The 26,955-nt window shown below is 49.4% G+C and overlaps 2 protein-coding genes across 6 annotated transcripts in view; one reads left to right on the top strand and one right to left on the bottom strand.

The window, feature by feature from the left end:
• The first annotated feature begins 269 nt into the window (after positions 1-269).
• On the top strand, positions 270-6,486 carry Tmem37 (transmembrane protein 37). Its single transcript, XM_055601740.1, has 2 exons — positions 270-639; positions 5,671-6,486. The coding sequence occupies exons 1-2, from the start codon at positions 619-621 to the stop codon at positions 6,280-6,282; spliced, it is 633 nt and encodes a 210-aa protein (XP_055457715.1). The 5' UTR covers positions 270-618; the 3' UTR covers positions 6,283-6,486.
• Positions 6,487-10,191: 3,705 nt separating this feature from the next.
• Positions 10,192-26,955, bottom strand: part of Sctr (secretin receptor) — a 53,848-nt gene continuing 37,084 nt past the window's right edge. For 3 of the 5 annotated variants that reach the window (XM_055601690.1, XM_055601709.1, XM_055601727.1), the window contains 6 exons: positions 19,056-19,116; positions 18,422-18,491; positions 17,372-17,463; positions 16,319-16,445; positions 11,778-11,819; positions 10,192-10,690 (listed from right to left, as the gene is read on the bottom strand). In XM_055601690.1, coding sequence (XP_055457665.1) covers positions 10,487-10,690; positions 11,778-11,819; positions 16,319-16,445; positions 17,372-17,463; positions 18,422-18,491; positions 19,056-19,116 — 596 coding nt within the window. In that variant the 3' untranslated portion in view covers positions 10,192-10,486. Of the gene's footprint in view, positions 10,691-11,330; positions 11,646-11,777; positions 11,820-16,318; positions 16,446-17,371; positions 17,464-18,421; positions 18,492-19,055; positions 19,117-26,955 lie in introns of those variants that run through there. The other 2 variants (XM_055601699.1, XM_055601718.1) reach the window with 2 other exon arrangements.

Raw genomic sequence — 26,955 nt, 5'->3', positions numbered from 1 at the left:
AGCCTCTAACTCAAAGCAATCCCTCTGCATCAGCTCTTCAAATGCTAGAATTACAGGAATCTGCCACCACATCTGGCCTAATACTTGCGGATAGTCCCTGAGGGGATCCGGAGACAAGGACCTGTCGCATCCTCGGTGAAGGGTAAACTAAGGCAAGTGACAGCCCCAGAAGGGTCTGGTCCACTCACACGTCACAAAAGCCTTGCAAGAGCCTAGCCAATCACACATTATCTCACTTATTAACCAAAGCTCAGCGCTGTTAAACTAACAGTCCAAAGTCACACAACCGGTGTGGAAGCCAGAACCCTGGCGGGATCCTCCACCTTTTGCACCCAGGTGCACCTTCCGGACACTTGGCCCTTCAAGCTTGGATCGGAACCAAATCTCCCAGCCCTCGAGGAATCTGCATCCAGGGGAGGATCGCAAGCTGGATCACCCGGGTACCGCGTCTCTGGAACCCAAGGCGCTGAGTCAGCGTAACCCGAGCAGCCTAGTGACCGAGAAGCCCCCGCCCCCGGCTTGTGCCCCGCCCCGAGAGAGAGCCAGCCCCGGCGGCCAAGCTCAGCCGGAGTGCGCGACAGCTAGGCCAAGCGACAGCGCGGCCGCCCAGGGCACAGCATGACGGCCATCGGCATGCAGGTAGTCTGAGGGCCCCGCGGGGCGCAGAGCCGGGGCACAGCTTACCAGGGGGGAGGACTGGGAACCCTCGGTAACTGAAGCCTTGGGTCAGGGTGAAAACTCCCCAAGGTGCCTAGGTCTTGCTAGGAATCTTCCTGGAAGGTTCCTCTAAGAGAGATCCCGGGGTACCTGCTCCCTCAATGCAGCTCGCTCTGCGCGATCTTCTAGGCCTCTGATTGCGCCCCTGAGAGCACCAGGGGCGCAATCAGAGGCCACCAAACTTTTCTGCAGGGTCACTAATGAGTGACCTGTTGGTTAGACTTTTCTCAGAGAGTCGTTGGGAATTTTTAAAAACTGGGCGTCTAGAGTTCCCAGTTCTCTCCCGTGTCAGAGTGACAGAATGGACTTGCAAAATACCAGGCTTGCTTTATGTAAAGGAGGACGCTGCCCACGGAGCCAGGACTTTCTGGGAGCCGGGACTGCAAAGATCTTCCTCCAAAACGTGTTTGTAGAGCTAGATGGAACTGAGGTGGGAGTATACTCACTGGTGACTCGGCACCCCAGGAAAAAGGCTCCCGGGACAGAAGCACAGAAGCGGCAGCTTCCCCTAAGATCTGGCTTCTTTTGGAGCAACGCGGAGTGTTTGTGTTGGCTGAGAATCTCCGCATTCCTGCCCCCTTCAAAGGGCGGTCGGGAAGTGTCCGCTACCCGCTACCGGCGGGCCAGCTTCCTGCTCACCCAGGCATGCCGGTGGCTGGCTGTCCTCCAGGCGTACACTGTCCAGTCTTGTCCTGAGAAGTACAGAGGTCAGTTGACTCTGCCTTCAGGTGCTCAGGCCTGATGACACTGATAACGTTAGATAGTGTTCCACCCATTAATCGTCATTATTTTTTATCATTATCAACTGCTTGAGACAGGCAGGGTCTTGCTTTGTTGCCTAGGATACTCTGAGATTGCTGGGCTCAATCCACCCTCCTTCCTCAGCCTCCCCAGTAGCTGGCATTATCGGAATAGGCCACCCCTACCCATTTTACAAAGAGATAACTGAGGCTCAAAAGAACACAGCCCACAGTGGGTAGCTAAGTGACAGGATATAGACAAATTCAGGTCTTCCTGCCTCTGAACCTCACTCACCCCTTTGGTGAAAAAAGAAAAACAAAACAAAGAACAAACAAACAAAAAACAGCTGTGCTCAGGTCATCCCCAAACTCTTCTAACCAGAACTCAAGTTGCTAGGGAGTGTCAGGGTCTCTCATTCAGTGACTTCTTTATCTTTGTTCCTGATCATATTCCAGACCATCTCTGGGGAGGTGCCTTGGGAGGAAGGCACAAGAAGAAAAGAGGATGAGGCCAGGTGTGGGGCACCCAAAAGGAGATACTCAGAAACCAGTGTGGCTGCGAGGGAAACTAGGCTAAACAGTGCAAAAGCCATTGGTAGGAGCCCCTTTAGAGGGGAGAGGGAGGCCGACGGAGATGAAGGCGGGGGGTGGAGGAAAACAAGGAGAAGAATAGGAGAATATGAGGAAGAGGCAAGGAAAAGAAATGATGGAAGGAAGAAGAGGGTGGCAAGAAAGAGGAGAGGCAGCAAGAGGAGGAAGGGTAGGAGGAGAGAAAGGGAGGACAGAGGGGGAAGAGGAAGAAAAAGAGAGGAAAGGGAGGCAAAAGGAGGGAAGAAGGGAGAAGAGGATGAGGGAAGAGAAAGGGAGGAGAGCGGTGACATATTTGCTCAGGCTGGCTATATGTGGATGTGCAGAGCACACTTGTCCCTACCCTGAGGAGAACTTGGCCAGTGACTTCATCACCATAGCAACCTTAAGAATTAGGTACCATTATCACCCTTTAGTGGAGAGGAAGAGACTGTGAGACTGTGATAAATGATAGCTAAAAAGCAAGACCTGTTAGTGTAGGTCTTTATTCCAGCCACTTGAGAAGCTGGGGCGAGGAGACCTCAGTCAGTGCTGGGACGGTGACCAGGCCCCGGCAGAGGACTCAGAAGAGTGCTACAGGAATGTGAGGAATGAATGACTCCAGTATGCATACGTGGGACGGGACGTTGTCCTTCTTGGGGACTAGAGGATGATACAACATGATGTTGCGTTGGCCTCAATAGCCCAGTGGAGTTGAGGCAGCAGGCCAGTGGGAACCGTTCAGGTCACAGGTCCAAAGAGACAAGAAGCAGTGTTAGAGGAGCTGACTGACTGCCCTAAGGCACAGAGATGAGGCTGACGGGTAGGGGCAGGACTGGCTGCCCACTTCCCCTTTCCCAGCCCTTCCACTGAGCTCCTGCCACTCAGATGTGTCCCACCCCACTCCCCACCCCAGGAGAGGATTCCAGGCCCTGAGTCACTGGAAGTTGGTGGTGGTGCCAGCAGCCTTGGGTGAGGTGCACAGTAGTTCAAGACTGCCTTATTCATGATCGATGCTGGTGACACTGACCACTCTCAAGAACTGAGAGCCACCTGTGGGCCACACACTTTATATGTGGGGGCTAGAGGAATGGAACGTCCTGAAGTGCCCTTTCTCCTCAGGCTCTGTCTTCAATGGTTTTTGAGATAGGGGCTCTCATTGACCTAGAACTCAGCTAGGCTGACAGACCAGCACTTTCTAGTGACCTGGCCATCTTCCTAACGATGAGATTACTTGCACCTGCTACAGGCAGACTTATTTATTTATTCTTAATATGGGTTCTAGGGATGGAATTCAGGTCTCTGTGCTTGCTTGTACTCACCACCCTTTTGATGTCAGGATCTCTCCCTGGCCTAAAACATGTAGGTAAGACTGACTGGCCAGTGAACCCCAATAAGCTCCCACACACACACCTCCCCCTTCCCCGTGCTGGGATTAGAAGTGTGTGCACCAACATACCCAGCTTTTTTTTTTTTTTCATGGGTTCTGGGGATTGAACTCAGGTCCTCGTGCTTGCAAGCATTTTCCAGTCTGAGCCACCTTCTGGTATGACACATCTCTATCGACAGGAGCCTTTAATCCTTGCAGTTTTAAGGGTGGCCAGTGAGTTTAACCAAAGCTTGCTTCAAGTCAAGGGAGGGAAAGGTGACACCAGATCTCTCTGTCACCTCTGTCTGATCCCAGTGTGTTCTCTTACGGCCTGGAGATTAAAGTCCAGTCGGCCTGGGACAGGCGGGGCTGAGGAAGGGACTGGATGTGCCTGTTTTCCAGACGGCATGAGGCCTCGGGTCAAAAGGTGTCTGGGCTGGCGTGTGTCTTGTGACTTGTTCTCTGCCCCCACAGCCGTCCCATCCTGTGACCATATTAGTCTCTAGGGATTCTGTGACCTTGCCAGGTGCTTTTCTGCAGGGATCCCCAGCTTCCCTGGGCAGATGAGAAAGCAAGTGCCCAGACGGGGATGTGGCTCACTGGAGAAAATGCTTGCTTAGCATGCATGGTTTTAAGCTCTAGCACCAAATAAACAAGTGTGGTGGTACACCCCTGTCATCCCAGGAGGGAGGAGGGTTACAAGTTCAATGTCATCCTAGGCAATACAGTGAATCAAGCTCAGACGTGTAAAACTCCAGCTCAAAATAAAGGGAGAAGTGTGTGTGTGTGTGTGTGTGTGTGTGTGTGTGTGTGTGTGTGTGTGTGACAGAGACACACACACAGAGAGAGAGAGAGAGAGAGAGAGAGAGAGAGCACAGGGAAGCCAAAGGTTGGTGCCAGGCTGTCTTCTCCCACTTTATTGCTTGAGACAGTCTCTCCGTGATTCTGAAGCTCACTGATTAATCTAGGCTGCCTGGTCTGTGAGCTCCAGCAAGCATCTGCCCCCTAACCCCACCTAGCGCTGGAGTCACAGTCATGCGTCAGTACCACACCTGACTTTTTATGTGGGTGCTGGAGATCTGAACTCAGGTCCCCGTGTTTGCATGGCAGGGGACTGACTCATCTGTCTCCCCAGCCCTGGCCGACAGCCTTTTTTAGAGGGGTGTGGCCCACACTTGCCTCTGGAAATCTTTATTTGCAGCTGGCTTATGGGGTTCCCCAAAGTCCTGCTCTCCTCGCTTCCGCTTCCCTCGCTTCCCAGCACCGACCATTCTGTGTGAGTTATCTGTTTTTCTTGCCTCCCAAACCGTGGTGTGACCTGCTTCTGGACACCCTGTAAAGTGAGTCATTTAACTTACGACGGGACAGGAGGCTCAGTCTATAAGGAGTTTCAAGTTGAAAACACAAGTTGCAAACTTGACTCCCCCACCCCCACCCCACCTCCGTTCTTCCTTAAGTACCTACCAGGTGCACAGGCCTAACACCGTGCCTGGTACTGGGGGATAGCAGTGTCTTGACATGTGGCCTTGCCCTCCTTGGGGACACAGTGTCCACATAGGACAGTCAATAGCACATTATTCCAAAACCATCAGAATGGAGCAGAGAGGAAAACAGGGCACCCGGTGGAGAAGAACAATAGAGGACCCACTAGGCCAGCTGGGTGGGGAAGGCCTCTCTGAGGAGAATAAGAACAGAGAAGGCTGCCATGGTGTGTGTGTGTGTGTGTGTGTGTGTGTGTGTGTGTGTGTGTGTGTGTGTGAGTGTGTGTGTGTGTGTGTGTGTGTGTGTGTGTGCGCACACACATGCATATGGAAACCAGAGGCTAACTTTAACTTGTTATTTAGGCTCTCTCTCTCTCTCTCTCTCTCTCTCTCTCTCTCTCTCTCCCCAGCACTGAGATTGCATGCACTCCCCACCATGCCTGCCTTTTTAAAATGTGGGTTCTTGGGGTCAAGCTGTGGCCCTCACACTTGTAAAGCAAGCACTTTCCCAACAAGGCCATCTCCCAGCTCCACTTTGGGCCTTTCACTCTGGGTAAAGATCCCGAGAGGAACAGTAAAAGATTAGTTAGCAATTGGCAGACACAAGGCCAGTAGAGGAGGGAGGACAGGTAGGAAAAGGAAGGGCCCCTATTAAGGGTGGGAAACTGGGGAGGGTCAATGTTTTCCTTGATACCAGAGCAGAAAACAGGACTGGAGGAAGTAGGAATGCATGCTGGGAGTTTACCCTGGTGTCAGAGGCCCTTGCCAATTCACTGCTTCCTGTGGTATCTTCCAGGCCCAGAAGCTGTTGGGCCCTAAGAGGCCCCATTGGTCTTTCTTTGAGTCCTTCATCCGGACACTCATCATCGTGTGCACTGCCTTGGCTGTGGTCCTCTCTTCAGTCTCCATCTGCGATGGCCACTGGCTCCTATCGGAGGATCGTCTCTTTGGGCTGTGGTCCTTCTGTACCACCGGCAACCACAGCGGACCACAGTGTATGAGAGACTTGAGCCAGACCCACGTGCCCGGGCTGGCTGTGGGCATGGGCCTGGCACGCAGTGTGGCTGCCATGGCCGTGGTGGCTGCCATCTTTGGCTTGGAGCTGCTCATGGTGTCCCAGGTGTGTGAGGATGTCCACTCACGACGCAAGTGGGCCATCGGCTCCTACCTCCTTCTGGTCGCCTTCATCCTCTCCTCTGGGGGTCTCCTCACCTTTATGATCCTCCTCAAGAGCCAGCTCACCCTCCTGGGCTTCACCCTAATGTTTTGGTGTGAGTTCACGGCCTCCTTCCTCTTCTTCCTCAACGCCACCAGCGGCCTTCACGTTAACAGCCTCACTCAGCCCTGGGACCCTACAGGGGAGACGCTGGCTTCTTTAAGAATGCACGATCATGACGGGACTCTCTAACATACGACCTCTGGCTGGGATTGCATGAGACAAACAACGACCTTGAAGCTGCCACTTCTGCATTTAGCTCTAGACATGGCCCTGGGGAATCTCTTCAGCTGGCCTCCAGGAGGAGTGGCACAGCACCACAGCACAGCAAGTTGGATAGGTTAGCCAAGCTATTATGATGTCAATTCTAAAATAAGAAGAATATCCTAAAATGCCTTTCTTGGGTGTTTTCTTCCCTGGACTGGAGTAGAGTTTGAAAGAAACCATCAAGCAGTTCCAGGCTGGCTGACCAGCTATGGGGTTCGCACCCATTTCATTGATTGCACTGGAGTGCAGGCTGCAGGGGTCCAGGGAGATTTCTTTAAATTATTTGTGTGTGTGTGTGTGTGTGTGTGTGTGTGTGTGTGTGTGTGTGTGTCTTCAATGTGTATGGGTTCATGTATGCATGGACACACGTGCAAGTGTGTACATATGGAGGCCTGAGGTTGGTGTCTGGACTCATCCTCAATTGCTTTTCTACCTCATTCATTGAGGCAGGGTCGCTCAATCAAACCCAGAGCTCACCTGTAAGGCTAGTCTCATGAACTCCCTTGCTCTGGAGCTACTCTGTCTCTGCCTCCCAGGGTTGGGATCACAGGTGAGTCACCACACCTAGCCAACATTCATGTGGGTTCTAGGGCTCCAAACCCTGGTCTTTCTGTTTGCATGGCAAGCACTTTAACCGCTGAGCCATCTCCCAGCCCCGCCCCTGGACCTCTTGAGGTTTCTGCCAACAGTTCAGTCGTCCACCTGGGGGCCCATCACTGTGTAGGACCTTCTCCCATCAGCTCCCGGGGATTTTTGTACACATTTCCCTGACTTTAGCAGAGTTCTTCAAGAAAGCCTTGTGAATAGTAGCTTTTCAGTCTATTGCCTTAAAATCCCTTTGTGTGGGCCCACAAGCTCTGGAACACCCGTTTCTAGAGGCTAACTGAAGCCTTCCTTGAGCAACTGGCCCACTGGGACGCTTAGGTGATCTCTACCATAGTCTTCCCCAAGGCCAGTTTGGACTCAGGGCTGTTTGTGAGACTGTCAGTTGTAAGGGTCATGTGGCCTCAGGGTCCACTTCTGATCCTGGAACACATTTCAAAGAGCACATGCTTGTACTGCTGAACTCCACGGTGGGTGAGGGGACAAACCGATGCTGAGTAATAATTAACAGCCTGCAGGGGATAGGTGGAGGTGAAAGGGGTCAGGAACCAGTGGAGATTTCCATGCTCACCGGAGGAGCCGTTCTCTCTCTGCCTGTCTCTCTCTCGTTCTCTGTGTGTATGTAGGGGGTGGAAGTGTGTGTTTGTGTGCACACGTGTGCATGTGTATGCAGGCACATGTGTGTGCAGGTGCGTGTGTGTGGATGTGTGTGTGTAGGTGCATGTATCTGCAGGTGTGTGTGTGTGCACCAGTACTTTCCACCACCACCCCCCTTTCTTTAATCTTTCTGTGCAGATGTGGGCGTGCACACAGCACGGCACGCAGGTGGCACTGAGAGTCAGTATTCTCTACGGGCTTCCCCTTCCATCTTGTTCGAGACAGGGTCTCCTCGTGGTTCTCAGCTGCACAGGCCTGCCAGCCTGTGAGCTTCCAAGGATTTCCTGTCCCTTGTTTTCACCTCTGAGCCATTGGGATTGTGGCAGTGATTACTACTGCATCCAGCTTTATGTGGTGCTGGGAATCCCAGCTCAGGGTCAGGTTTGTGTAGCAAGTACTTTTGCCCACTGAATTGTATTTTGGTTTTTGAGATGGTCTCTCTCTGGTCTAGAATTTGCCAAGTAGTCTGGGCTGGCTGGGCCATGAACTCCAGAGACCTCCAGGTCTCCATTTTTATCAGAGCTGGGATTACAAGCACATGCCACCATGTCCAGCTTTTTTTTTTTTTAACATTGGTTCTTCAGGTGAGACTCAGGTCCTGTGCTTGCAAGCGACTGCTCAACCAGCTGAGCTCATTCCAGGCCCCAGATCTCAAGTTTTGCACATTCTGTTGCCTCATCTTCATTTTTTCTTTAACTACCCAAAGGCAGGTGAAATGTTTTCTGTTATATTCATATTCTAGAAGATCCTTTTCTCCCCCAGCCACTGAATGGGTTTTTAGGCTTTGTCCTGATCTTGTCCTAAGGGTCTCTTCCTGGGCTAGGTGTATCTACCTGTGGTAATTTTTTTTTCTGGTGCTGGAGAGCACCCCAGGGCTTTATACATGCTAATCACACACTTGACCACTGAGGCCCCATTTTATTTTGAGAGAAAATTAGACTCCAGGCTGGTGTCTAATTTGTAGGCTCAGCCTCCCCTCGTAGCTTCTATTGTGATTCTGTATATACACATATTCATGTGTGTGTGAGAGTCCGCGTGCACTGGAGCTCAGAGCTCGACCTTAGGCGTCATTCTCCAGGAGACTGTGTACCTTGTTTTTGGGCTAGTGACCCTCATTGGCCTAGAACTCATCAAGTATGCTCTCCTAGATAACAAGCGAGCCCCAAGGATCCCCTGCCTCTGTCTCCCCAGTGCTGGGACTGTAGGCCTGCACAGTAGTGCCAGGCTTTTACACGGCTTCCAGAGACTGAACCCAGGTCCTCATCCACTTTACCCGCTGAGCCATCCCTCTAGCCTCTTCCACGGTGATTTTAAATATTCCTATTTTACTTTACTTATTGTGTGTGTGTGTGTGTGTGTGTGTGTGTGTGTGTGTGTGTGTGCACGCGTCATGTGCACGTGTGGGGGTTGGAGAACAAGTGTGGTGATGGTTCATTCTTTCCACCTTTACACAGCTTCAAAGGAGCATCCTGCTTGCTCAGAGAGCGTTTGTCCTGGCTGAGCCACCTCACTAGTCCCACCTTTGAGGTACCGTTATTCCAGGTGGGAGTCATGAGACCATGCTGAAGCTGGACCACCACCCCACACAGACCCTGGAGGTCCTCGAAACCTCTTGTTTTATTTTGTTTTGTGTAGTGCTGAGGATCACTCACATCCTGGTGAAGGCCTGGTGAACCTGGGCAGGCGCTCAGCGACTGAGCCATATGGCCGCCGCCACCTGAGGAGTTTGGCTGGGCTGTCAGGTGTTACCAAAATCAGAGTTCCTCAACCATTCAGTCTGGCTCTCAGCCTAGAAAGGGGCCCTGCAGTGGCCTGCAAGATGCAAATGGATGGCCACGGCTCCATTTCTGTTTGGTTTTCCCTGTTAGGTTTCATTTTGGAAGAAGATTCAACCATTTCAACCTCCTTTATTCCCTTATGGAGTCAAGGAGTGCAAATACAAAGCCGGAGTTATGGAGGCTAAAAGTGCCGGGAGACAGGCCCTTGTCCTTTCCTGTTTGAGGGCGGGGAAGTCACCCCTTGCCTTGAAGCCCAGGTGTTTAAAGACTGTGGGCTAGGGTTCCACGGAGATGCCACTCTGGTAGCATCTTGCCCTTTGTGCATGAAGCCGTGAGTCTGATTCCCAGGTGTGGCGGTGCACACCTGTACTTGTAGCACTTGGAAAGCGAAGGCAAGAGGATCATGTAAGTTCGAGGCCATCTTCAGCTACCTAGAAAACTGCAGACTACAGGAGACACTGTTGTAGCTTGGCCAATCCTTGGGCCTTTGAGGAACTGTCTCCCACCCATACAGAGTACAGCTTACTTACTCTCCACAGAGCCCTGTTACCACATTAGGGATAACGAAAGGGGGTCAGATGCCCTGTGACTTCAGCTCAATTAGCTGTTGTCCTGAAGTCTTGGTGACAGCTTTAGGACAGCTGAGCTGAAACGTGGGGTGGGGTGGGGGGGCAGACCAGATCGGCAAGGCCAAGGGTCTTGGTTTCTCATGTTTTCTGAGTGTCTGAACCTGTCCATAAGAGAGAGCTGGGATTTGGAAGCCAGGGGAGCTCCCTCTTCCTTCAGGGAGGAGTTGGGAAGTGATACCTTCCTCCCTAGGTGGCAAGGATTGACAGACAAAGATTTTCTGGATGTCATTTTATTCCCCTGCCCCTTCTGTAGCTGCTGAATTGCTCTTCTCTGAAGAGTAAGAAAGCTCAGATGACCTGCCTGTTTCTTGCTCCATGATGACCCAATGTCCCCTTGCTTAGGTCTGAGGAAGCACAGACCTGGAGGGCAAGCCTGTTCAGCCACTCAGCACAATATGGCTGCTGGGCAGGCGACCATCCTACCAAACGTCCATCTCTTTGTCCACTGAAGGTCTTGCATCCTCAGATGATGCTGGCCCTGGCGGTGCTCCGGCTCGGCTCTGAGGTGCTGGCCTTCGTGCTGTGGGTAGGGCCACTGGTGGCATTGCTGAAGGAGTTGTTGAGGGCCACAGGGCGCAACGGGAACTCTTGGAGGTGCCACTGGCGCCATTTTTTCTGAACTTCGAGCTGCACCTGCCCAAGGCCGGCCATCAGCTGCAGCAATCGCTTGGGAGAGAAGGCCAGGCCTGTGCCTGTAACCTGACTCACTGGTGGGTCCAGCTGGCTGCTCCTGTCCTCCTGCGTCCCCTTGCCTAAAAGCCTGTGAGTGAGCATTTCCTGCCTCCTGTATAGAAGGTACTGAAGGTCCCCTCTACCCTGAGCACTTGCACCTGCCATCTTTAATTTTTTAAAGTTATTAGAGAGAGGAGAGAGAGAGAGAGAGACAATACACGCATGCCAGGGCATTCTTGTGAAGGTCAGAGGAAGCTCTCCTTCCACCACCTCAGCTCTAGGGATTGAGAACAGACTTGTCAGACCTCAGGGTCAACATGTTCACCTGCTGAGTCACCCTGCCTGACCTGTACCTGCCATCTTTTAACTCAACTTTTAACACACACACCCCCCCGGAAAAGGTGTGAGCTGTGCTCCACAAACTGCAGAATCAATATCCAGACCTGCAGGCTCACTCTCCTGTAAGCCCCCACCTCGCTCAGAAGATCTCGGGATCTGAGGATTTTCTCTGCAGACACTCCTTTATGGTCCCCAGTAGGGGCACTCAAACCAACCTTGGCATTCAGGTTTGATATTTGATTTTTGGGAAACATCAGAGGTCATTCCCATTCAAACGTGTGTACCAGACAGGATTGGCCAGCAGCCACAAAGACACTTGGCTTGTGTGTAGTAACGTCGCCAGAGCCAACGTCTGGAGCTTCATATCCTGAAACCCAAGTCTCTGTGCGAGGCCACGGGAAGCTGAGCTCCAGGTGGGAAGTGACCCAGGTCACGCATAGAGCAAGCAGCAGAGCCGCCAGGCGCCTGGTTCTGAGGTGGGAGGGCACCGGATGCTGGGTTTGCTGAACTTGCACACGGGTGAGAAGCCCCCGGAGAACTTGCAAAGGAATGCTTGGTCGGCCCCACCTCAGACCCACGGGAGCTGATGGCTCTATCGTGGATCCACTGCCTAGGATGCGATTTAACATGTCCCTCCAGGGGACACTGCCAAGCAAGCAGAGGTGCCCAGGCACCCTTCCCATCCCCCTTCCATCCACAGGGGGCTCAGCACTGGAATCCCACAGTCCCCCAAGACACTCACCTCACCATTGAGGAAGCAGTAAAGGATGGCTACCACCAGTCCCTGCCAAAGGAACTGTGTTAGTTCTTGTGCTGTGTTGCTGAACACAGATCATCCCTCCCACCTTCTCTGCCTGAGTGTGCTCAACACACACACACACACACACACACACACACATACATTTCAGCCTGGGGAATTCCCTACTTTGGGGCTCACAGTACCCTGATGTGCCTACCTTGTTGAACACAAGCCAGAAATCCTTTTCACCTATTAATCCCAAGGCCTGGCATAGGAAACACTTGTGTTAGTGACAGTAAGGGAAGAGCTTCTGACTTGGACCCTGACTGCAGGGTCATCAGATCCTGTGAATGGTAAAGAGGGTCATCTAGGATAGCACAGACAGGAGGGCCTAAAGTATGTCTCCCCTGCATCCGACTGTGAGGGACACAGTCACACTGTAGGAGATGCTGGGCTCACAGGAAAGATGACCAATTCCTACTGAAGAACAGATGTGTGGTAAGAGCAAAGCATGTGCAAACACAGGCCTGTTAGCCATCGGGTGCAGCTCTGTGGTCCAGGCCTCCTGCCTCCTGTCTTGGAGGTCCAGTCTACCTGGACCTTGCCTCAGAGTTCCTGTTTTCGGATGGCATTGCGAGGGCCCTAGGATGTCGCTGGGAAGCCTGCGGTTGTCTGTCTATAATGCTGCAGAGCTGTGAATGATGTGTGATGGTTGTTACTGTTAACTTGTCAGAGGCCAGAATCACCAAGGAGGAAATCTCTGAGCATACCTGTGAGGGATTTTCTAGATGAGGTTAGTCAAAGGAGGAAGACTGTGGGAGGCATCCAGTGTAGAGAATGTGAACTGACAAGCAGCATTCATCTCTCTCTACACACCGACAGAGGTACAGATTAATGCTGCCAAGATTTCTCCACCATCATGAACTGCACCCTAGAACTCTGAGGCGAAGTAACCCCTTCTTCCCTTGCATTGCTCTTGTCAGGGTGTTTTATCAAAGTAACAGTGAAATTACTGACCCCAGGAGCACCTGCTCCCTTCCTCCCTAAGAGCCCACCTCACATCCCGCCTTCCCCGCAGGCCTGACCTCCATCCTGATAATCTTCCTCCCCCAGAGGCTTTCATCTACAGCTTAAAACTTTGGCTGGCCCAGCCCCTCTTCCCTAGTCCCACCAGGTTCTGCCTTTAGCTACTTACTGCATTGAAGGATCCCAAAGGACAATGAACCTGCCCTTCTGTAGTGAGCTTAATATGTACCAGTGCTCAGGAATATTGACTGTGTGTGTGTGTGTGTGTGTGTGTGTGTGTGTGTGTGTGTGTGCTCGAGAGTGCGTGTGTTACATGTATATAAATGTGTGTGCTGTTTGATGAGGCCTAGAGCCAACCAGTCCACACCAGTCATTATCCTCACTTGGGTTTTTCAGTTGTGAGACAGGATTTCTCATTGAACCTAGGGCTCTCTGAACAGGCTAGATAGGCTGGCTAATGAACTCAGGGATCCACCTGCCTTTGCCACACCAGCTGTTTGAATGGTTGCCAGGGATTCAGGCTCAGGTCCTCACACTGAGCAATTTACTCATTGAGCAACGCCCTCAGGCTGTTTTGAAGGGGTAGGACTGGAATCCATGGCCTCAGACATGCGAATCACATGTTCTGCCGTTGAGACACAAAGCCGGAACAAAACTGGGGGGGCTTTGTTGTTGTTGCTGGCTGTTGTTATAGGTATCTATGTTTTTTTTCTTAAAGATTTATTTATGTGCAGTTATATGTATATGTGTGCGTAAATGTGTATGCGCCAAGTGTTCAGATGCCTGTGGAGGCCAGAAGAGAACATCGGATTCCCTGGAACTGTAACAGGCAATTGTGAGTCACCTGATAGAGGTCCTGGGAAGCAAACTCAGGTCCTCTGTAAGAACAGCAGGAACTCTTAACCACTAGGCCATTTCTCCACATTTTTTTTTTGAGACAGGATCTTGCTACATTGTCTAGGATGGTTGATAGATGCAGATTCATTCTGCTGTTTTCCTCACTTTGGTATGTGGAAGAAACTTTGATAGGTTTATGTGTGAATATACATACATGTATATGGGCACATATACATATTTTATTTATGTATTTATGTACATTAGAACACTTTCGGGGGACAAGATCTCCTTAAGCATCTTGAAAGCCACTGGCTGGCTTGGAACTTGCAGTGTAGCCCAGACTAGCCTAGAGCATGAAGCTATCTTCCCGACTTTACTGCCCAAGGGCTGAGAATTCCACCTGTGGACCACCAAGTCCAGCTATTTACATGTTTTTAATGATCTTTTCATTCATACACAAGTCCATGGGACATTAGGAAAGTGTTTTTGTTTTGTTTCTTCAATTTTGTCTTCCCAGGTCTGGGGACAGGAACTCCCTATCCAATGGAGAGGCAGCTCCAGGACCCCCAAGCTTTCTGAACGCTCACTACCCACTTTGGTGGTTAGGCCAAGTCCTTCCAACGACCTGGACCGGATCTCAAACCCCACAGTCACTGGACGGGCCATAGTGAACCCATTGTTACATATGCACCAGGACCAGGTGCTGGCAGAGGCTCTAGTCAGGGAAGCGTCTCGGAGGAGGGTATAGGGCGCAGCCTGGGGTTGGGTTTCAAATAGGAGAGAGGTCTGACTCACTGTGTCCCCACTGAGGCATCTTGCCTGGAACCCAGAGCAGTGGCAGTAGTCCAGCTCAGTCTACCCAGAGCAGAATCCAAGGGATGAAGGGAGAGTGGAGACCCCACTCTGAGGCTAAGGCCTCCCCATTGGGAGGGCTCTGCTGGAGTCTTTGTCCTCAAGCCTCTAGCACAATCACAATGCTTCTTTGAGCATGAGCTTGCTCACTGGTGTGTGTGTGTGTGTGTGTGTCTGTGTCTGTGTCTATGTATGGGTAGGAACACATGCATGCATGGGTCATACTGGGCTGGAACCCAGGGTCTCCAGCATGCAGGGCAAATGCTCTACCAGTCAGCTGCATGCCAAACCTATTGGCTCTCCTCTAATGGATACTGTGAGTCTTGAAACAAGCTGTTCTTACTTTGGCCTCTGGAAAGCTCCAAACTCAGGCTGACCTCAACATTACTATGTAGTGAAGGATGACCTTGACTCCCACCTCCCCCACCCCATCGCTTGGATTACAGAATGCACCACTACACCAATTTTTTTCCCCACTGATAAGTCATCTACATATTTTTTTCTCCATCTGTTGTTTCTGAAAGTGGCTGCATGTTATTTTTGGAAGAAAATGGCTACAAGCAAATAAATAAAGTCAGAGCGTGAGGCTTGAGACTCCAGTTAAGGCTCCTTCTTACGCATCTCATTGTTGTTGCTCTAACCTCATAGCATTTTGATGAGTTAGAGATAGGCGACCTCTCCCTGCACCTCCCGTCAAATGATTCTTTTAAAACCCCCAATAGTCAGGGACTGAGAAGATGGTTCAGCAGGTAAAGTGTTTGCTTCGCAAGCCCTGAGTTCCATCCCAGAACCTATCTAAATGATTCAGGATGTAGCAGCACCCTGAAAGACAGAGATTGGCATGTCCCTGGGACTGGCTGGCCAGCTAGCATGGGTCTAGCATGGTCTATTTGTGTAGCCTACTTGCTAAGTTTCAGGCTACAGAGAATTTCTGTGTAAAAAACAAAACAAACAAACAAACAAAAAAACAAGGTGGCTTGTTCCTAAGGATGCCGTTCCCCTGGCACACTTATTTGCATGCATACACACACACAATCTAGTATCTTCTTGCCACCCACTCCCGTTTCCTGCTCCTTAGGGGTAAGCAGAGTCCAGCCTGACCTCTCTTAACTGATTTTAGATAACGTGCTGAGGCTGCGAGCTTCCAGTTTCTCAGCTGTAGGCATTTTCTCTGGACAACCCAGCAAGAAAAGCAGGGTTTATCTGCTGCCCGTGGCTTTAGGCAGTGTGTGCCTCGTTGTGGTTGAGAATGTGCTACCTGCTATGGTTGTGTAACATTTTGCACGTCAAGTGGGGGAAGGTGATGTTGCCTTTTCTCTCTCAGGAGTCAGCACTCCCACCCCACTTGCAATATGGTTTTTCTGCTGGAGACTCAACATCATTTGGCACCACATGGCCACTGCATGAGACTGACTTTCAGGTTTGTTGTCTCTGCAGCCTGATTTCTCTCTAGGAAAATTGAAAGCTGTGTGCGTGTGTGTGTGTGTGTGTTGTGTGTGCATGTCTGTACATGTGTCCGGTGAATGCATGTACGTTGATGTGGAGGGCTCAGGTGTCTTTTGACACTTGGTTTGACACAGGGTCTCTCACTGGCCTGGAACCTCTCCACAAAGGGCAGGCTAGCTCACTCGTGAGCTCCAGCGTTCTCCTTGTGTGTGCCCCCATCTCATCTTCACTGGGATTGGAGGCATGCATCACCATGGGCAAGCTTTCTGTGGGGTCTGGGGGTCGGACTCAGGTTCCCATGCTCACAATGCCAGTAATTTACTGACTGGGCCACTGCTCTAGTCCTGGCGAGTCCTCTTTAAATCCCAGGCCCCAGAACTTACCTGGAAGGAGCCCAGGGCCAGTTCAAAGAACAGCTGGACCTCCATGGCGTCCTCGGGGGAGAAGGCAAAGACGATGTAGTGAATGCCGAACAGGGGGATCAGCAGGAGGGTGGACTTGGCCAGGCGCCTGGGGACACAGGGACACGCTGCCACTCGGGATTGACCTCAGCGCCCCCTCACAGTCTCCTCAACTCACTTAGGGCCTGACCACTTTGAGTCTGGCTGCAATGTCTTTAGGTATTTTTTTTTTCAATTTGGGGAGTTTGGCTTGTTTTTCTGGATCAATCTATCATCTATCTGTCTATCCATATCTGTCGTCTCTTTGTGTACCTATCAGCTATTTAGCTATCATTTATCAATCATCTTTGTACCTATTTATCTATCATCTATCAATCATTTATCTATCACCTGTCTGTCATCTTTGAATGTTTGTATCTGTATCTATTATCTATCCATACAATTACTTTATGTATCATCTACCCGGCTACCCACTTATCTATGATCTATGATATTTTGCAGTGTGAGGTGCAGAGCCCTGGCCCCCACTCACGCTAGGAAAGTATAATAGAGCAACCTCTTTACCATGTTTTTATTTATTCTGAAGTCTCCGAAGTCCCACGTGCTCGGCACTTGGTAAGGACAACAACACTCACCAGATTCACGCCAAGCCTCAGTGCTTCCGGCCACCCACCCCTATCGGTGACGTAAGTAAAGCTGTAGCAGCATATAAAACTGATACCTGGGCTATGGCTGCTGCTTAGCAAACAATGTCATACCCTTTCTTGTCCACTCCATCTCAACACCTCCTCCCACTTCCTCCCCCTCCCAGCCTTGCAATGTTCCGATCTCTCTGTTGTAGGTTTCCTGTCTGGTTTCCTAGTTTTCTCTCCCCACATAATTTCCATGTCTGCGGTTTCATACTGAGGCATATTTCCACCCACCCACCCTAGTTATCCCATAGGTAGTCTCGGCCTGACTCTGTGGAGTAAACAGCAGGCACTCAGTAGATGCTTGCTGACTGCCCAAGCATGCCAAGGTCTGCCTTGCACTTACTTATAATTGTTTGTTTCATTTCCTCTTGTTTCTTGGGTTCTAAGTTTTCTCATCAGGATTCTTAGAATGTTTATAAAAAAGATGAAATTGATCTGCAAGACAACACAGAGGTCAGGCTTAAGGTGTCCTGTCTCCTGAGTCCTCTGTCCTGGCCCTGATCCCTAGAGCTGGGGGCAGGAAAGACATGACAACCAGGATGGCAAATCATAGCTGTTCATCCATATACTCCGAGTCCCAGGGACACAAATAAATCCAGAGGCCATGGCTGAAAGCAGTACACACTGCTGTCCAGGCTCTGTGGCTCATGGGTAATAGTTGCCAGCCAGATCATTCACTCTTGGTCACTGTGAGTCTTGATGCATGCAGGTTTGCCTGCACCGTGGAGTCCACTTTTTAAAAATTTCGTTATTTTATTATTATATTTGTGTTTGTGCTCATGAGTACAGGCATACACACACACACACACACACACACACACACACACACACCTGTGGAGGTCAAAATCTAACTTTTATTAGTTACTTCCCCCTTCCACTGTGGGTTCTGGCAATGGACCTCAGGTTTGCATTGCAAGCGCTTTTTCTTACAGAGCCATTTGCCAGCCCACGCTTTCCTTTCTGATACAGCATACCACGACGGAGCTCAGACAAACCTCAGGCTCTAAATTCTCCTGCCTCAGTCTCCCAACTGACAAAATACCTCATCATGCTTGGGAGCACTTTGCTTTTTGTTTGCTTTGTTGTTGCTGGTGGTGGGTTTGGGGTTGAGGGGGAAGCAATCTCATTGGAGGTGTTTGTTTGTTTATCCAAATCTATGATCTAGGTTCCAGTAGGAGACCCTGGCCCAAAAAATAAGGTGAATGACTCCTGGCAAGCTTTACCCTCCTGCCACTCCTTAAGGAACAACCTCTGTCAACCTGCCAAGCTCTGCAGTGTCTACCCTCCTGGTGCCTGCTGGGAACTCAAGCCCTGGGCTCTCCAACCCTCAGAGCTACTCACTGGTTCAGTGTTCCCCAGCTTGTCCCCAGCTCAGGAGAGGACGGCCACTCACCAGGATGGACACAATCACAGGCCCTCGAATGACCCACCAGATGGAAGTGTTGGCGTTGATGTCCCAGCATCTGTGGAAGACAGTGTTAGGCATCATTAGGAGCAGGAACTAGGCTGACTGGCAGGTCTCTAGTGCAGCCCTTGGCAGGAAGACTGTGCTTGTGCCCTTAGTCATCACCTCAGTGTGCCCACCACTGCCAAGATCTGTTCCCCTTGGGGCTGGACAGATGGCTCAGACGTTAAGAACACATACTGTTCTTGCCGAGGACCTGAGTTCAGTTCCCAGCACCCATGTAGGACAGGTCACAACCACCTGTAACTCCAGATCCAGGGGATCCAATGTCCTCTTTGGCTTCCATGGGCAGCTGCACTCACCTGTACATACTTACACATATACACGTACATTTAAAAAAAAATCTTAAAAATACGTCTATCCTCTTCTGCTATATTCAGTTAATGCAGTACTGGAATCAAACTCTGAGTTTCATGCATGCTAGGTGAGCATTCTCCCTCTTGAGCCAGGAATTTACAGTTGCTTGAATTCCCAGCTGCAGAGCTAGCAGCTACAGAGGCTGACAATAGCATGTTTAGCATGTTGTGCTGTGTTCGTGTTACTCCTCCTCCTACCAGCTTACCCAGTGTCTTCAAGAAAGAGTCTGGTGATAGCCCATGAAGCCACAAAAATGGCTGGAGAACCTGAAGGTCAGAACAAAGGGAGGCATGGTAGAACGGTTAATGTCAGCTTGGCAGGATTTAGAATGACTGAACAGACAAGGCTCCAGGTGTGTCTTCAAGGGGCTATCTAGGTTAGGTTAACTGAGGCAGGAAGACCCATCCCAAACATGGGGAGCACCATCCCATGGGGTGGCGTCCTGGGCCGAGCACAGCATTCACCTCTCTGCTTCCTGACTGTGGACGTCATATGACCGCTGCCTTGGTCTCCCACTGCCATGCCTTCCCTGACACCGTGGGCCATACCTTCAAACGGTGAACCATAAACCATTTCCGAAGTTGCTTCCGCCAGGATATTTTGCCACAGAAATGAGACAGACAACTACACATATAGGAGAGAGAGCCCATCCTTCAACACAGGCACAGTGGAGGGAGACTTGTACCCCAGTCCAGATGCTAAGCCAAAGATAAGCCTTGGTTGCCATGGCACCCCTTTACCATCTTGCATCAGTGTGCAGCCATATGCTTCCAAGGTTCTGGTAATCCTCTAAGAATGGCAGTGGGATCAGATGAAATCTGAAAGCCACATGGGGTTAGGATACTCCCAGGAGCTTGGGGCCAGCTTCCTAAGCACTTGTAAAAAGGAGAGAAGGCACACACATGCAATTTGGGGAGGCCCTGGTTTGAGATAGAACATTCCTGGCCTGGCAGAATGGGCTAGATAAAGGATTCAGATGATGGCAAAGCCATTGTTGACTTGTTAAAGTATTGATTGTACCAATCTTGTCCGTTGGGCTGGGGGATGGCTCAGTGGTTGAGAATGCTTGCTGTGCAATCATGAACCTGAGTCTTAGATCCCAGAAGCTACATGCAAAGCTGCCATCACCGGCCTACAGCATCAGGCCTGGCTCTTTGCCTTGCTTTACTGTTTCTTTGTGACAGGGTCTCATGTAGCCCAGGCCGGCTTGGATCTCCATATGTAACTGAGGATGACCTTGAACTCCTGATTCTCCTGCCTCTACTTCTTGAGTACAGGGATGACCGGTGAATACCAGCATTGCTGGGTGCTAGATACTAAACCTGGGACTTTCTGCATGCTAGGCAAGCATTATTATTATTATTATTATTATTATTATTATTATTATTATTATTATTTATTTTAGGAGATGAGGTTTCACACTCCTGGACTAGAGTCAGATTCCTGTTTCAGCCTCACAGGTAGCTGGGGCCCCAGGCATGTACCACTGTGCCCAACTTGCTTAGTTTTTCACTGCAGCTCACACAATGATCCTAACAGATTTGCTGCCCTATACAGTGGGTGGGGAGAGGCCAGGCACCCAGGCCACTCTATTTTTAGATCTCCAGTAGGCAAAGCTCTACCTCACTCTGACCCTGTGACTCCAACCAAAGGCATTAAGAGATGCTTTTCAGGATAAACTGAATGACCCTAGACAAAGGGCCTAGAACTAGGGATGCTAAGATGGCTAAAAGCTCTTGCCACAAAGCCGCACGACCTACGTTTGATCCCTAGACTCAAGAACCAACTGTCACAAACTGTTCCCTTACCCCTACATGTGTATGGTAGCATGTGTATATGCATGCATAACACACACACACACAAACATACACAACAAACTAATAAATGAAGCTTTTTTAAATAGCTAAGGACCCTCCAATACAGTAGCCACTTCAGGCCAATCTCCCTAGGGAAACAGATTTCCATCAACTCTGGAGTGTCTTGTTCTTAACTATGAACAGAGAGCCGAGGTCATAGACATCAGATTACATCGAAAACTAGAAACAAAACAGAGAAGAGGAACTGAGAGGAAACAGACCGTGCAGGGAGCAGAAGAAACTTGAACAAAACAACCTGAGGGAAATCACCTGAACAGCGGGAAAGGTTACATCTACAAGAGACAGCAGGATGCTGCCAACTGGGAGCGTTCAGAGAACAGAGAAGGGCAGAGAAGCGAATATACAATTTCTAAAATTGTAAACACTCATAGAGGAGTCGGAAGATAAGGGCTAGACTCCCCCAGAAAGCAGAGTAAACAAACAGAATGGAGGGGGAAGGACAAGAACTTAGACACAGAGCAGATGTATTGGTGCTAAAGAGTTTCTGCAAAGAGAATGAAGACGGGGCAGAAGGGAAAGCTCTAAGGGCTGGCATAGGAACACTCTCCAAACCAAGGATGTGGTCTGGTGAGGTGGATCGGCGGGCGGCACCCCAAGGACCGATATGGTAGAACGAGAGAATCAACCGCCACACGCTGCCCGCTGTCCCTCCGTATGAGTCACACCACACACTCAAATGTCCATGCACACACACAGTTAAATAAATCCACACCCCAAGAAACAAGGACCCGTGCCACAGGCCTGTGATTGCAGCCCCAGGGAGACTGAGGCAGGAGGAGGGCATGCTCAACGTTAGCCTGGGCTAGATGGGACGTTCCTATCTCAAAACGAAACCGGCAAGGAAAAGAAATGGAGACACTCATCTGTAGATGACAGGGCAGCAGCAGAATGTCGGGCGGGGTAGGGTGGAGATGGCGTATCACAGTCCACCCTTGCGATGGCTGAAAACAAAAACATATCTCTTTTTCACTGAATATGTTTGGTTTTTTTTTTTTTTTTTTTTTTTTTTTTTTTTTTTTTTTGTGATGTAGGGGTTAAACCTGGGCCTCCAGCATGGTAGGCAAGTACTATACCATTGAAATACATCTCTAATGCTGGCATTTAAAATAACTAGACTTTAGATAAACTCTAATTGATTTTCAGAAAAAAATTAAGCATACCTGGCTGGAGAGAGAAGCTCAGTCCTTAGGAAGACACAAGCGTGCGAATCTGAGTTTGTAGCCCCAGCACCATAGGGAGCTGGAGAGAGGGTTCAATAGTTAAGAGCATTCACTGCTCTTGCAGAGAACCTGGGTTCTGTTCCCAGCACCCACACAGTGACTTACAGCTGCTTGTAGCTCCAGTTCCAGGGGACCTGATGCCCAATTCTGGCCTCTGTGGACACCAGGTATGCTCATGGTGCACATACATATTTGAAAGCAAGCACTCATGCACATAAAATAAAAGGAAATGTATATTTAAAAAAAAAAAAAAGCTATGCATGGACTGAGAGAGAAGGCAGGCAGACACAGGCGTATCCCTGGACTTCACTGTCCCAGCCAATCAGTCCGCTCTGGCTCAGGGAGAGACCCCATCTCAAAAGATAAGATGGACAATGGTAGCGGAAGACACTTGACGTAGACCTTTGACTCCTACATACGTGTGCACATACATACACCCCCATCACACACTACATGCCACACGTCACGCAAAAGTCAGGTTGACAAAATATGTAAGAACTTACGCATTTCCTGTTGTAGTTAATGGTCTGGAAAATGAGTGAAGGGTTTTTCAGAGGATTTGGAAGATTTAGTAAAAGTAATCTAATTGGCCCCCTCCTTCTGATCTAACAGAGACAAGCCCTTAGCATGTGGAGATTTGGATGAGCAGAAGAGTCAGGGAAGGACATTCCTAGGAGAGACAATTGTTTGCTAAGTGCACAAAGGAGGGAGGAGAGCTGGAGAGATGACATAGTGCTTAAGAGTACTCATTGCTGTTTTGGAGAACCCTTCAGTCCCCAGCACCCTGTGGTTGGCTCACAATTGCCTATAACTCCACCTCCACGGGATCTGACACCCTCTTCTGCCCCCCACAGGTACTGTACTCACATACACAGAGCCGCAGTCAGACACACACACGCAGACAATTAAAAAAATCAAACAAACTCTTTAAAAGCGCCAAAGAGAAACTAAACGAAGCTTGTGGTTTCGGGTCACTGTGAGTCGCTCTGCCTAGGCCTGGAGGGTAACTTACATCTGTATTTAAAAAATAATAATGTACAAATAAAATGGTACTCCGGGAGAAATAAAATGTTAAATAAATAGAAAACAAAGTCACTGCATACCACTTGGCCCAGCCGTAAACTGTATTTTCACAGCTCTGGCAATGGACACACCGAATATGCAAATGAGCATGCGGGGTTGCCCCACGACTGAGAGAACGAGTACTAAGGCACATAGGCATGGATACGGAGTTTTGTGTAGTTACCTTTCATCAGAAGAAGAAAACAGACACTTTCAGATGGACAGAACAACAAAGGTGGGTGTATTGTTTAGAAAGGTGAGAATAAGGGTTGCAGACAGTTCCGTTGGTAAAATGCTTGCCTTGCCAGCATGAGGTCCTGAGTTCAGTTCCCCAAACTCATAAAGAAGCTGTGTGCAGTGATGCCCGCTTGTAACCCTAGCCGTGGGGAGGCAGAGACAGGCAGAGTCCTGACCACCAGTCAGCCAGCCTAGCACTTTGCAAGTTCCGTATCTTTCACAGCCACATCCACTGGAATCAGTGAAACTGATGACACCGGCACAGCTGCTTGACACAGTTCTGGCACAGCTCAGCCAAATGCTGCAATCACTGTCATTATATCTCTCACTTTTGGGTTTTGGTCTCTGCATATTACATATTTGGGAACTTTATGCATTATGATTCATTGTATGTCTTTTCCTGAGAAAATTGTAAGAGTCTGGGTCTTTCCAGGAAAATCCTAAAATCAACTTTATTTGGAAGTCTTCCTTATGCCCTGGAGATCATTAAGCACAGATAAGCAATAGCTAGATGAGGCCATTATTCCAAGAATTGTCTTGGAGCATCTGCCCCTGAGCAAACTCAAAAAGCATAATAGGTACAGGGTAAACAGAGACTATTGACAAACTCTAACTAGCCAGGAGAACCAGGAGACTAGGTTCTAGATTCATTGCTTCCCTTTACAATATGCCTAGAGCCCTTTGAAAATGTGGTTAAAAGATAGGTGGTCATATAGGGTACAGCCCTGGAGGAACAGAACTCTGAATAAGATAGATTGACTAAAGCTCTTTCTGCTTTTCAGCATAGATGATGAAATACACAGTGAAAGGAGTTAGGTATTAATATTTGCTATTTATAAAAAGACTGTTCAGATATTTTGTTTGTCTGGAATGCTTTAAAACTGCAAACACTGCCAGCCTAAAAGCAGGCTGTCATATAATAAATGTGTTTACTTTGGAGGACACATTCTTTGGATTTTTTTAAATTGGAGTTGTAGGGTTGATAATAAAAATGAAATCTGTTCTGTTTGTGTTTTATAATTGTGACTGAACTTGCAACCCTGAACATGTAATGAAAAACCAAACACATGATTTGTACTTCTTGGGTAATCATTAGTCTGTCTTTGTTCTGCGTTACCTGTATAAATAAAGAAGCACCTAGCTGCCAGTCATTCAGAACTGTGAGATTCCCCTGACACCATGTCTGACAACCTCCCTCCCTTCAATGACTCCTTATTTCCTCTGCAGGCCACTGTGTCACCTGGGAAGTCCCCTGCCCCCGAGTCCCCTACCCATCCTCCTGGTGAAGGACCCTGAGGCACGATGCCTGGGCTGTCCTCTGACATGCATATGTGTGCCATTTCAAGTGTAGCTTTCTCCCCCATAGAGAGAAATATGAGGATAAACGTTAGGAGGACCAGTTAAGGAACTGAAGAGCAGGCCTAGGGAGTGTGGCTTAACGTTGGAGCTCTTGTACAATATGCAGGATGCCCTGGGTCCAGTCCCAGACAAGTTTACAGCTCCTTACTTGACTAAAATCCTGTAATGGGGTTGGTAATCTGGTGTCAGTAACCTTTATGTTGCTTTAGAAAATACATGCACAGACACATATACATTGGAGACAGGTCTCATGGAGCTCACTGTCCTTGAACTCAGTGCGTGACTATGAGAATATCCTTGTTCTTGGGTCCTGGGGTTACAGGTGTGCGCCACCAACCATGCTGATGCAGCCCCAGGTGTCTAATCTAAAGGGACTCGTGAACAGAAGGCAAGTGCTCCAACTGAGCCACGTCCCCAGCCTTCACTTCTCTATCTGTGATCTCTGAACACCAAGAACGGCTTGATGTGGAGTCAGTCAGGGTCCTGCCTGATCTTGTCGATTTCTCTAATCCTGACAGATGAGGGCTGTGAAGCCCGGGGCGCTGCATTCTAAATCAGGTGCTTTAGGCAGTCAAAGGCAAGCCCCTGGTCCCTTGTGGGATTATTCACCCATGCAGACATGTCCGGCCTGACAAGCACCTGCTGATCAAGGGTCACATGCTGAAGAGGCTGAAGCTCTGGAGCAGGAGGGTGCAGTGTGTTCACCAGCCCTCCTGCTGGTCTGGTGGACAGACAAGACTCTAGCTGTAAGATTCAGACAAGCAATAGCATCTAAGAGGGTTTTCCTTGCAGGACATTTCCTAATTAAAGGCATCAAGGAGAAACCAGATGAAGCTGTAAGTCACGCCCAGGCACCTTATTCTACCTGGAACCTTGAGGTTACTTACATATACAATAAATCAAAAGAACAATGAACTGATAGGTAGGTGGGGGGACAGACGGGTGGCTGGGTGGGTTTGGAGTTCATAAATGATGGCTAGATAGATGTATGGGGAGGTGTGTGGATATATGAATGGGTATGTGGACAGGTATGTGGGTATATGTGTATATATATGAGCAGGTGGATATACATTGTGTCCATAAGTGAGTGGATGGATGGATAGACAGATGTATATTTGGGCACATAAGTGACTGAGTGGGTAGGTGGATGGAATGTTTGTTACTCACAAGTAGCCCTGGATCCACCCTTGTTTAGAGAGCCAGCTGAATGTATTTGTACCATCTCTGAGCTGAAGTCCCTTCGGGGCTCCTGGAGGTTGATGAGTGGATTTAAAAGGCCAGTGTAAAGTCTGCACTCATGGCCTGAGACACACTGAGTGCTCAGGAAGTGGGAGTGAGTTTCCTTGACCAGAAAGGGAAGGAGAAGAATACGCAGTGGGTCTTTGCAGGACTGGCTTGTTACCGTTCTTTCTCTTTCCTAGAAACTAAGTCCTGAACTTCCTTTGGAAACCAGGTAGTTTAAGTGGATTATGACCATCTGTGCATTCCATTCTTTCAGACCCCTGTGGCGGCCTCACTCATGTGTGTGAGAGTCATGTGTGCCAACCAGAATCAACTGCAGAGCAGTGCAGGGAATGGTGGAACATGATCTGTGTTTGCTCTGTATGTGTGTGTATGTGTTGGTGTGTATGTGTGTTTACATATGTATGTGTCTGCATGTATTGGTGTGTATGTGTTTGTGTGTGTGTTGGGATTGAACCCAGAGGTTCTTTGTCTTTTGTCTTATTGGAGCCTGGTAGTGAGAATCAGGCATCCCAGAGGCTCCTGGTAGTGGTGACATGGAAAACACTAGGGATGAAGCCACTGTTACAGACTGCAGTGTAAAGGCAGAAAGGGAGACACGGAATGTCTAGCTTCAGCTTGATGTGAAGTTGGTGAGCTCTGTACCCGTCAGCTATGTGCACCACCCTGTTTCCTTTAAGCTTGAAGTCTGCCTGAGCCATCCCTCTTGGTTCCAGACTTGCAAGGGGTCATCTATGGAAGGTGAGGCAAGTGCTGGGCAGAATAGAGCCAGAAATGGCTCAGGATGCCCAAATTTCAGTTAAACCTAAATCTCAACTCTTATTCCACATTTGAAAGACAAGGAACCTGAGGTTAGAGGGCTAATCATCCAGCAACTTGCCAAAGCTTACCCAAGTTAGTTAAGTGTGGATCTGGGACTAGACACTAAATTCCTGGAATCCCTGGTTTCTTTTTCTTTTTTTCTTTTTTCTTTTTCATACTGTGCAGATTGAATGGATGGGTGGATGGATGAAAGGATGAATGAATGGGTTGATGGATAAATGCATGGATGGATGCATGGAATGGATGGATGGATGGATGGATGGATGGATGGATGGATGGATGGATG

Source organism: Psammomys obesus, unplaced genomic scaffold (assembly GCF_907164565.1).
Source record: "Psammomys obesus unplaced genomic scaffold, mPsaObe1.curated_primary_1811, whole genome shotgun sequence".
Classification (NCBI taxonomy): domain Eukaryota; kingdom Metazoa; phylum Chordata; class Mammalia; order Rodentia; family Muridae; genus Psammomys; species Psammomys obesus.
Note: the sequence above shows the minus strand (reverse complement) of the source record. Positions and strands in the feature narration are given on the sequence as shown.